Source organism: Mustelus asterias, chromosome 12, assembly GCF_964213995.1.
Source record: "Mustelus asterias chromosome 12, sMusAst1.hap1.1, whole genome shotgun sequence".
Classification (NCBI taxonomy): Eukaryota; Metazoa; Chordata; class Chondrichthyes; order Carcharhiniformes; family Triakidae; genus Mustelus; species Mustelus asterias.
In genome coordinates, this window is record NC_135812.1 from 19,895,184 (window position 1) to 19,907,567 (window position 12,384).

The 12,384-nt window shown below is 47.0% G+C and overlaps 1 protein-coding gene across 3 annotated transcripts in view; it reads right to left on the bottom strand.

Annotated features, from left to right (window-relative positions):
• pipox (pipecolic acid oxidase) overlaps positions 1-10,059 on the bottom strand; it is a 67,682-nt gene extending 57,623 nt beyond the window's left edge. The window contains exons 1-2 of one of the 3 annotated variants that reach the window (XM_078224899.1): positions 9,859-10,059; positions 662-810 (exon numbers count right to left, since the gene is read on the bottom strand). In XM_078224899.1, coding sequence (XP_078081025.1) covers positions 662-810; positions 9,859-9,885 — 176 coding nt within the window. In that variant the 5' untranslated portion in view covers positions 9,886-10,059. Of the gene's footprint in view, positions 1-661; positions 811-2,441; positions 2,484-5,408; positions 5,576-9,858 lie in introns of those variants that run through there. The other 2 variants (XM_078224901.1, XM_078224900.1) reach the window with 2 other exon arrangements.
• Between the last annotated feature and the right edge of the window lie 2,325 nt (positions 10,060-12,384).

Sequence of the window (12,384 nt, forward strand, 5' to 3'; positions counted from 1 at the left end):
ACTGGAGATCTCAATAACATTCTACCCAGTTCAAAAATCTGTAGGATGTTTACCAACAATATATTATAGGCACAAAAATCAATTGTACAGCTCTTTCATTATTACTACTTTAACGTGTGCATATTAGGCCAGATTTTGCAGGCGGCACGGTGGCACAGTGGTAAGCACTGCTACTTCACAGCGCCAAGGACCCAGGTTCGATTCCTGACTTGGGTCACTGCCTGTGTGGAGTCTGCACGTTCTCCCCATGTCTGCGTGGGTTTCCTCCGGATGCTCCAGTTTCCTCCCACAGTCCGAAAGACGTGCTGATTAGGTGCATTGGCCATGCTAAATTCTCCCTCAGTGAACCTGAACAGGCACCTGAGTGTGGCAACTAGGGAATTTTCACAGTAACTTCATTGCAGTGTTAATGTAAGCCTATTTGTGAAACAAATGAATAAAATTAAAAAGAACCTTGAACTTAACAAAAAATGTTTAACACTTTCTGTGGGCTATTTCACCGAATCTCACTGTGATTGAGGCAATCTAACTCTTGTAATGCCCAGTCCCTTAACAGACCCTCAGAAGCCCATATTCTTACTTCCATTTACACAGCAGTTTAATTGTATGTCTTTTTCTCGCTGCGATGTCCCAGTCTGGGAATGCTGTGGGGCTAATTTACCTGAAAAGTTCAACATTCGCTTCCGCTTCCAGCTGCTTCCAGAGCTGATAGCACTCAGTCATCATCTGCGTGTAGTAATCTTTGAAATAGCTTTTCCGAATAATTCGAGTTTGCCCATGAGAGCTTCCTCGGGAATGTGGCAAGGTAAACTGGAAAGCAGAGAGACAGATGCCAATTTACTCAGGAATGAGGATTAGCTTTTCAAAAAAAATGTATTTATCAGATCAACAAGAAAAGGGGTGGCACAGTGGTTAGCACTGCTGCCTCACAGCGCCAGGGACCCAGGTTCAATTCCGGCCTCGGGTTACTGTCTGTGTGCAGTTTGCACATTCTCCCCGTGTCTGCGTGGGTTTCCTCCGGATGCTCCGGTTTCCTCCCACAGTCCAAAGATGTGCGGGTTAGGTGGATTGGCCATGCTAAATTGACCCTAGTGTCAGGTGGATTAACAAGGTAAATATGTGGGATTACAAGGATAGGACCTGGGTGGGATTGTGGTCGGTGCAGACTCGATGGGCCAAATGGCCTCCTTCCACATTGTAGGGATTCTATGATTCTGTGATTCTATGAAAAATAGACACCTCCTACTGCATTTGGCAGCAACCACAGATCGCAAGTTAAATGAGTTGATATCTTAAATCTGTTCCTCATAGAATAAGCATGGTGGCACAGTGGTTAGCACTGCTGCCTCACAGCGCCAGGGACCCGGGTTCGATTCGTTGCTTGGGTCACTGTCTGTGTGGAGTCTGCACGTTCTCCCCATGTCTACGTGGGTTTCCTCCGAGTGCTCCGGTTTCCTCCCACAGTCCGAAAGACGTGCTGGTTAGGTGCATTGACCATGCTAAATTCTCCCTCAGTGTACCCGAACAGGTGCTGGAGTGTGGCAACTAGGGGATTGTCACAGTAATTTCATTGCGGTGTTAATGTAAGCTTACTTGTGACACTAATAAGAATAAAAGCTCCAGCAACTGAGGCATGACTGAGTCCAGAGGCTCTTCATCTGATTGGGACTCAGCAAATTCCTGGTCTCCAGCAATCCTCCGAGTGCCGGAACGCTGGGATATCCCTGCCTCTGCCTGCTGTGGATCTGAGAGTGTGACGTGCTGACCAGTTTGTGACCTTGAGGCTGCTCTGGAAGTAGGTCCCTCTGAGATGTGAGTCTCTGTGTGCTGGTGGAGGGTGTGGGTGAGTAGTGTGATGTCTCTTCCATTCCTGGCTCTGGGAATTCACGGTTTGTGCTGTTGTCGGAGCTGGTGTCGAGGACCTGGCTCGTGGATCTCCACGGCTGCTTTCCAGATGTGCTCGTGAAAGAAAGGAGAGTTTATTAGTGTCTGGCAGGGGCCTGAGAAACAGGAGACAAGGCTCACAATATTGTTATCTGATGGCTCTTGCAGAGCTGGATCCTCACTTGGTTTAATCGCCGTCGACTGCACCATCAGCACAGGAATGTTTGGCATCCCCCCCGGCCAGCTGGAGGGCTTTTTCTTCAAGGTCCATCAGGATCTTCAGCTTAGGCATCTCTCTGAGATCTCTCCCTCTTGTTGTGCGCATGAGGACAGGTGGAGAGGGTGTAAGCAGGACCTGCGCCAGGACAGATGCTCAGGATGCTTGGCATGTGTGGACGATGAGTGGGGCCAGTGAGGGGATGAGGACACAACCTGTAAAGGGGAGGCCGATGTGTGTGGGAGAGCGAGTGGTGGTATCCCTTGAGCCAGCACTGAGTGAGATCCCTGTGGATGTGCGATGGGTGAGGGAGTTGAGAGTGATGAGAAGAATCACTTACCCAGGCCGGACGCAGGAGATCATTCATCCTCTTGCTGCACTGGATAGCTGTCCTCTTCTGCAGGGCACTGCCATCGTCTCTCATGCGGTATTGGTTGTCAGGTCTTGCCCACAGCGTGGGCATATCACATTGCGGTGGGCCTCCACAGTGTCCAGCAGGTGCGACAGGGAGACGGTAAATTTTGGGACCCTCTGCTCCTTAGTTTTTACAGCCGTGACTTCTCAATGGCAAGTCTGTTGGCTGTGTGCGGGGGCTGCTTTAAATGTGGTGCCATGATTAAAGCGATGGCGGGTGACTCAGAGGTTGTCTGCAAGCAATACGGCGTGGAATCCATGCGTGAAAAGTGTTGGCGCTCAGTTGTAGATAGATAGATAGATAGATACCCTACAGTGCAGAAAGAGGCCCTTCGGCCCATCGAGTCTGCACCGACCACAATCCCACCCAGGCCCTATCCCCATATCCCACCCACTAATCCCTCTAACCTAGACATCTCAGGACTCGAAGGGGCAATTTTAGCATGGCCAATCAACCTAACCTGCACATCTTTGGACGGTGGGAGGAAACCGGAGCACCCGGAGGAAACCCACGCAGACACGAGGAGAATGTGCAAACTCCACACAGACAGTGACCCAAGCCGGGAATCGAACCCAGGTCCCTGGAGCTGTGAAGCAGCAGTGCTAACCACTGTGCTACCGTGCCGCCCGCTACCGTGTGTACGATACGGTGGGAAAAGCCGCCGTTGCTGTCGGCAGGCTATACGCTGCTATTCCCACCCAATTTCCCACCTTTGCCGATTTCTGGGAAAATCTCACCCAAATTGTATCCCAAAAGATGAAGCACCAGCATTGGAAAATTGAAAAGAGTGCTGTTCACTCTCAGCCTCTTCAGAGGTGCTGGATTTGTTTGCAGTTTGTAACTCAGCCAGTTCCTGGTCCCTATGTGACTGGATCAAAATGATTCAGGAGATATAAAATGATTTAGGCGTGCCATCCTGACTTATATAGAGCCATGATTAAACACTGATATTGGCTTGCGCTCTCTGAGAGAACTCTCTGAAGGACATCACGCCTTTTGAAAACGCACGGCAACACAGCGAGGAATTATTTTAAAATCAGATTTCCAGGTGTCGGATTTGCCTGAAGCATCTAGAAGACTATTCCCTGAAGTGACGGGGGTGAAATTGTCTCACACCAAACTGACAGCTGATTCCTTTTCACCATGCCTCCGTCTCTTTCCCCCGGAGCTCACGGAATGATAGCTAAAAACGCTTTTGGAAACCCGTATCCTAGTTTCGCTGTCATCCTTACTTTCGGAATTTAAAAAAAAATGTTTGCCAATATTCCCCAATTCAGTGGGAAATAAAAACTGATGGGGGAAGGGGTGATAAAAATTGGCTGTTGCCGGCAATTTTGCTCCTGTAGTTCGAAACCAAAGAAGTCAATTTAACTCAAAAGTCGGTTATTGATTAAAAATGTTAAAATCATGCAGCCTGATTCTGGAATCGTGTTTAGATTCCTATTTCTATCGACTGTCTGTGGCAGCAATTGTAGCACTTCCCAGTTACAGAACTCAATCTAAATTATAATTCAGTTCAGGGTGCTAAATGCTGACCAAGTTAAATTTATTACAGACGCTGCTGTCTTCATAAAGTTTTTAAAGTTTATTTATTAGTGTCACAAGTAGGCTTACATTAACACTGCAATGAAGTTACTGTGAAAATCCCCTAGTTTGCCACACTCCGACACCTGTTTGGGTACACTGAGGGAGGATTTAGCATGGCCAATGCACTTTCGGACTGTGGGAGGAAACCGGAGCACCCGAAGGAAACCCTCGCAGACACGGGGAGAACGTGCAGACGCTTCTCAGACAGTGACCCAAGCCAGGAATCGAACCTGGGTCCCTGGCGCTGTGAGGCAGCAGTGCTAACCACTGTGCTAACAGGTACCATTATTCAGCATGCTGAACATTGAAAACATTAATAATTGTGGAGGGGAGATATTAGATTTCATTGTAGGCCCACTTTTAAAATCATATTTTAAATCATAGGGTCATACAGTGCAGAAAAAGGCCCTTCGGCCCATCAAATTTGCTGCTTAATCATGGATAATATATAACGTGAGATAAAATGATTTTTGCGTTACCACTTTTCTTTTGCAATAACTCCACAAAGCTCACATGTTGCACTGTGCGAGGACATGGGCTGGTGCCAGTGATTTTGCAAATGGTGGGTTTGTGTTCGAGCTGTGCTGTTGGGAGACATCTGCCAAAGAGATAATGAGTCACCTTGAGAGGCAGTTCCATCTCACTCTTAATAACTGCTGATGGATCGGCACTGGCAGATGCCAGGGATTGGGTAAGCTGCCAGCCAGCTAGCACAGCGAGTGGTTGGTAATTTTTCATGGTGCGTGAAGAATAAACCAAAAGGGGAAAAGAAAATCCTACAGACCCTTTAATCAAATAAATGTAACAGATTAAAAGTGGTATTCTTAAATTACTGCTATCTGTCTTGCGTGTGAATGTTTCCGCACTTTTAATGGAAGAATAGATAAAAGTACAAAGTCAATTAAAGCACCTGGCTGTATCTGTATTGTAATTGATGCCGAAGCCACCATTCCAGCATGTAATCAATTGTAATATTTATTTTTCATCCTCTTGTACTCTACACAAGAGGTGGGGGGGGGAGAGGGTAATGAGGGGAGTTAGTTCAGTCGGCTAAAAGGCTACTGTGTGGTTCAGAATAATGGCAACAGTGCAGGTTCCATTCCCTTTCTGTCCGAGGCAGACTTGCATCCCGCCTCGTCTCCTTGCCCCCTCAGAGTGGACAGCAATGGCAAAGCACCACTGGCAAAAACTGCCAAGGAATGGGCTCAGGATGAAGCACCAATGAGGCCAGGACCTGCCTTCGGGTAGAACATTAATGACGTGACGTAACTTTCCATCGCAGGCCTATTCCCAAGACTGACTCACCTGATGAAGGGGCAGCGCTCCGAAAGCTCGTGATTCCAAACAAACCTGCTGGACTTTAACCTGGCATTGTGAGACTTCTTATTGTGCCCACCCCAGTCCAACGCCGGCATCTCCACAACAGGAGATGAGTGAGAGTCGCGTGAGTGCCCTGAATTCCCCCTTTGCATTTTGTCATTGAAATTCAGTTGAACGAGTAGCAACAGCGAATTCATGTCAAATCAATTGAAATCTATAATGGGGATTATCAGTAAAGAGCTTCGCCTTGAGCTTGCCTGACCTGCAGAATTTTAACTCTCTTAGATAGGGGTTTATCCTTTCCTGCTCCTGAACTGAGTCAGCAGGACCAGAGCTGGAGAAGGAGAAAATTGGGATCCTTTTTGAAACTGTGTTCAGTGAGTGGTTACTGGAGTAGCTGGTGGTCATGTGATGTTGCTTGTCACGAGTTGTAACGTTATCTTTGAGAGGATGTTGTTTATTTGACTACGAGCGGACTGCGAGACATATTAGACATGTCTGTTAATGTAAGGGAGCAGGGATTGTTCTGTTGAAGTCCATTGAGCCACACCGAAACACATTGGATATGGACAACTGTTGGAGCCCTCTTCATAGAATCCCTACAGTGCAGAAGGAGGCCATTCGGCCCATCGAGTCTGCACTGACCACAATCCCACCCAGCGCCTATCCCCGTAGCCCTATGTATTTACCCTAGCTAGTCCCCCAACACTAAGGGGCAATTTACCCATGGCCAACCAACCTAACCCGGGCATCTTTGGACTGTGGGAGGAAACCAGAGTACCCGGAGGAAACCCATGCAGACACAGGGAGAACGTGTAAACTCCTTGCAGACAGTGACCCAAGCTGGGAACCAAACCCGGATCCCCGGTGCTGTGAGGCCACAGTGCTAACCCCTGTGCCACCATGCTTCATTCACCCTCACCATACTGCAGATTATAGTCAAATTGTCACCCAGTGTTGCTGAGCAATTAGTGCAGCACCCAATGAGAGCTATTAACCGATGGAACACTATGCAAGCTCTAGTGCAGAAAACCAGCAGATTTGTCTCAGAAATAGAACTATTGCTTGGAGACGTCCATGGTTTTCTGGATGAGGGCTCTAGTTGATCCATGGATCTGATGTATGTGTATTTGGAGGGTGGGGGGATGGATCTTACAGTATCAAGTTGGCCCAGCCGCCAGTGAGGCCCTCCTTAAGCCACAGGGTGCCCAAATAGGAAGGCTCATCACTCCAAGCCTGCTAGAGTACACCTGGCAGCCTCCACACAGCGTGGTGCCCATCCACCACTGGTAAAATAGCAGCCCTTAATTGACCACTTTTAAGACCCTCAATTGGCCACAAAGTAACAGGCTATCCATCACGGTGGCACATGGTTAGCATTGCTGCCTCACTGCGCCTGGGACCCAGGTTCGATTCCCACCTTAGTGACTGACTGTGTGGAGTTTGCACGTTCTCCCTGTGTCTGCATGGGTTTTCTCCGGTTTCCTCCCACAATCCAAAGATGTGCAGGTTAACTGGATTGGCCATGCTAAGTTGCACCTTAGTGTCCCAAGATGTGTAGTTTAGATGGATTAGCCATAGGAAATGTGTGGGGCTATGGGGATAAAGCGGGGGAGAGGGCCTGGGTGGGATGCTCTATCAGAGAATCAATGCAGATTTGATGGACCGAATGGCCTCTTCTGCACTGTAGGGATTCTATGATTCTATAATTGATCACCTTCCCTCACCACCCCGCCCAGCAACTTTCTTGGGGCCCCCTATAATCCCGGCTAAAGTCTTGGTCAATCAGCACCCTCATCCTCACTGTCCTCCATCAACTCCCAGTCTCCCAATGCCTCAAATTGAAAATTCTCTTCCTTGTGTTTAACTCCCTCCTTCCCTGCATTCCTTCAAACTTCCACTTCAAATATCACATCCTCTTCTTCTTCTGCAGCTGTCCACCCTTCACCCACCATTGGTGGCTTAATCTACAAAGCCTGACTAAGTTAAATACATCTCAAGGACGACATGGGTTCAGCTGACGATGCCCTGGACTTTGGGGAATTCTGGAATCCATGACACCATTGAACATCCTCCTGCTGCTTGGGATGTCTATGGGGAAAGTAACTTTAGCAAATATGACGGCAGTCAATTGCTTAATGCTAGCATCAATGCTGCAAACCGCATGATACTTATATCCTCTGTCATAGCCTGGGGTTGAGCCAGGGGCAGAGAATCTGATGGCTGTAGTGACCTCTACTGCAATGGGTGGTGTTGTGCTCAATGCCACAGTTGAGTCCTATTTAAGGTCATACAAGTCTGGTCAGTCTGAGTGAAGCTGAACCTCCTTTTGTTTCACTCATGAGGGAACTGAAATAAAGTCGCTCTGGACCTGTAATTCCTGTGACTGTCCTTCATTCTATCGCTCTCCCCTCCTTCTGAGGTTCCTTTCTCTGCTTACTGCCAGAACAGACTTATCGGAAGATAAAAGCATACGTTACCGGAAATTAGTGCTCCGTGAGGTGGTACAGTGGTTAGCACTGCTGCTTCACAGCGCCAGGGAGCTGGGTTCGATTCCTGGCTTGGGTCACTGTCTGTGTGGAGTTTGCACAGTCTCCCCGTGTCTGCGTGGGTTTCCTCCGGGTGCTCCGGTTTCCTCCCACAGTCCAAAGATGTGCAGGTTAGGCTGACTGGCCATGTTAAATTGCCTCTTGGTGTCAGGGGGATTAGCAGGGTTAATACGTGGGGTTGCGGAGATAGGGCCTGGGTTGGGATTGCTGTCAGTGCAGGCTTGATTGACCAAATGGCTTCCTTCTTCACTGTAGCGATTCTATGATTCTCTCATTCAACAGGGACTACAGAATTTTGAAAATGGTCTCGGTAGCCAAAAAAAAAAGTAGTCTCTTAAAAGCTTGTGGCATTTTATCCAGTGGTAGTAGAGGCTGCTTTTAAATACCATGGAAATGCTTGCTTCACGACTTAATGCTTTGTGGGTGGCTTGAGAATCTGGATTTACCGATGCAGGTCAGGACAAAAAAGGCATCCTGGCCACAATTGTGTCTTAGGGACCTCAAGTTAAATACATTCATCATGCTGCCACCTGTGTCTGGTAGAAATAATATATCTCAATCGAGGCCCACTCGAAAATCAAATCTTACGTGAAAATCAGCATTCAAAGTTTCCTATCTGACTACTGCCCATTAACATTGAAATACGGGGTAGTAAAGAAACCAAATCACCCCAATAGCATCTTCAACTGAAATATCTGTTTGATGATTGTCTTGGAACCAGCATTCTCTATCCATTCCTTCAATTGCCACTTTAGGCCAAGAGGAGAAATCAGATAAGAGAAGATTGGTTCAGAAACAGATGCCACCCTATATCCTTGTCTCAAAGGTTACCAGTGCGGTTGTCAATGTGCTATTAATCAGAGTGTCTGACAATTACCATGTTAAGGGAATTGCTGGTTAAACATTGATTGTCCTATCAGTAGAAGCAGCTGGAACACTTTGAGTAGAGAGCTTCTTGTAGGTTAGTAACACTGAGGAAGTGTCTTATAATAAACCGACTTGAACCTAAAAGACCAGTCTGGATTGATTCTTCCATCGCAGTCACTCGTTGCGAGTAACACAGCTACTCCCTATCTCTTTCTGTGAAGAGGATGTTCTAATTGGCCTGGTTTGGATCCTCACACATCACATATTGAGCTGCCTCTAGTCTATGTACCTTTGTAACCTACGGCTCCCATCTATACAATTTACTGTGCCTTCCAACTTACTGTCATCTGTAAACCATGGATGTACCATGCCCACCATGCTTTAATTCAAATCATTGATATAGAAATTGACAAGCTTAGCCCCCACCCCACCCCAATCCTGCACATATCCCTGAGGATGAGCACCTGACACATCCTACCAATACGGAAACACTCCCTTCAACCTTATTCACTGTCACCTACCTCTCAACCAATTTACCCCACTAATCCCATCTAACCTACACATCTTTGGATACAAAGGGGCAATTTAGCATGTCTAATGCACCTAACTCGCACATCTTTGGACTTTGGGAGGAAACCGGAGCACCCGGAGCAAACCCACACAGACACAGGGAGCACGAGCAAATTCCACACAGTCAACCGAGGCCGGAATTGAACCCGGGTCCCTGGAGCTATGAGGTAGCAGTGCTGACCATCGTGCTACCGTGCTGCCCAGTTGTTACATGGAAGTCACAATGACCTTGATGTTTTGGGCAATGCTGCAGTGCAGTCACACTGGGCAGTCATGCTAATTTGCTCTTACTATTCAATGATAAAAGAAAATCAAAGTGGCAGAGCAGCTGGGATGATAAATGATTACTAGGAAATGTGTGGGTGGTACTCAGGTTGATGCTGCAGTTTATTCCTAATCTGGCAGCAGGCATTAAATGAAACATTGAGGGTGGAGGTGCCCTCCATTACCAAGAGCAGTGTGATGATGCCTATCATATGGGTTGGCTGCAGGTGTCATGGACATTGTACAGCTCTGCTCCTGAGTCCTTGTTGAGCCCAGAGCCCGCAAAACCATTTTCCTTCGGTCATTGTTAGGTCATCTGGATCTGCTGAATGCCAACTTCCTGATAATGCCGTATTCAATTTGTACAGTTCAAACCTGAAATCCTGCAAATAAGACCATAAGATTAGGAGCAGAATTCGGCTATTCGTCCCATCGAGTCTGCTCCGCCATTCAATCATGGCTGATATGATTCTCATCCCCATTCTCCTGTCTTCTCCCCGTAACCCCTGATCCCCTTATTGATCAAGAACCTATCTATCTCTGTCTTAAAGATACTCAGTGACCTGGCCTCCAGAGCCCTCTGTGGCAATGAGTTCCACAGGTTCACCACCATCTGGCTGAAGAGATTCCTCCTCATCTCAGTTTTAAAGGAGTGTTCCTTCACTCCGAGGTTGTGCCCTTGAGTCCTAGTCTCGTCCACTAGTGGAAACATCCTCTCCACGTCCACTCTATCTAGGCCTCTCAGTATTCTGTAAGTTTCAGTTAGATTCCCCCCTCATCCTTCTAAATTCCATCGAGTATAGGTTCAGACTCCTCAACCGCTCCTCATATGACAAACCCTTCATTCCTGAGATCATTCTTGTGAACCTTCTCTGGACTCCCTCTAAGGCCAGCACATCCTTCCTCAGGTGTGGGGCTCAAAACTGCTCGCCATACTTCAAATGGGGTCTAACCAGAGTCTTATACAGTTTCAACAGCACATTCCTGCTCTTTATTCTAGCCCTCTAGAAATGAATGCTAACATTGAATTTGCCTTCCTAACTGCCAGCTGAACCTGCACACTAACCTTAAGAGAGTCCTGAACCAGGACTCCCAAGTCCCTTTGTGCTTCAGATTTCTGAAATATGCAGATGCTGCATGAAAGCAACTCTGATCAATAATCTCAAACTTGCTGACAACTGCAACACTGTTCAGATTCCATTTGGATGCCTTGTGATCCTTTAAAAGTTCCTACTTGCAATTCCTTTTAACGATCTTCTCCTATCACAGCTTCTCCTGTCTGTCAATGCTTTGCAACGTTTCAGCTTTCAGATGGATTAGCAGAGTGCATTTGATGATTTTAGGTTCCATGGACAATAAACTCCAATAGATTTTCTAAAACGTTCAGAGAAATGACCATAAAAGCCCCCAACAAAAGCCAGTATTAAAGGTGTTCTGTAAAACTGAAAAGTAGGGTGACAAGGTGGCACAGTGGTTAGCACTACTGTCTCATAGTGCCAGGGACCTGGGTTCGATTACCAGCTTGGGTGACTGTCTGTGTGGAGTCTGCACATTCACGTGTCTGCGTGGGTTTCCTCCGGGTGTTCCGGTTTCCTCCCACAGTCCGAAAGACATGCTGGTTAGGTGCATTGGCCAGGCTAAATTTTCCCTGAGTGTACCCGACCAGGCGCCGGAGTGTGGCGACTGGGGGGATTTTCACAGTAACTTCATTGCAGTGTTAATGTAAGCCTGTTTGTGACACTAATAAATAAACTTTAAAATTTAAAACTTTTAAAAATGAATAGCTATAAAGCCTCTGCCCATATTCACAGCTCATTAACATGTGTTCTCCCAGAAACCCTCTCCAACAGGGCAAAAAAGTAACAGCCAATACAATCCTTTCCTGAAAAGATGAAAAATAAAACTGTGCTCAATTTAAATATATTGTCTAAATGAAGTTTACTTGTTTTTGCAAGACCATTTTACGGGACTAAAGGGCTGGCTGGAAGATTATCACAGAATGATTGGGATGCCATTCAGCCCATTGTGTTTGCACCAGCTCCCAGAATGAGCGTTATGACTTAGTGCCACTCTCCTGCCTCTTCATAGAATCATACAGTGCAGAAGGAGGCCATTTGGCCCATCAAGTCTGCATCGACCACAATCCCACCCAGGCCCTATCCCCATAACCCAATGCATATACCCTAGCTAGCCCCCCTGACACTAACGGACAATTTACCGTGGCCAGTCCAATTTTTGGACTGTGGGAGGAAACCGGAGCACCCAGAGGAAACCCACGCAAACATGAGAACGTGCAAACTCCACACAGGAGTCTTCCCCGTAACCCTACATATTGTTCCTATTCAAATAATCATCCAACGCCCTCCTGAATGCCTTCACCACACTTGGAGGCAGTGCATTCCAGACCCGAACCACTTGCTGTGTGGGTAAGGTTTTTCTCACATCGCAGTTGCTTCTTTTGCAAATCGCTTTAAATCTGTGTGCTTTCGTTCCTGATGTTTTTGCAAGTAGGAACAGTTTCTCCCTCTCTACACTATGTCCAGCATTTTGAAACAAGAAGCAAAATAATGTAGACCCTGGAAACCTAAAAATTAATGACCAAATCGGCTTTTTCCTTTTGCAGACACGATATATCGAGACAATTTTCCACATCAGGTAAATGCCAGTGTTTTACCTGCATAGTTTGGCGAGGAGGACAGCTAGTTTCTTAA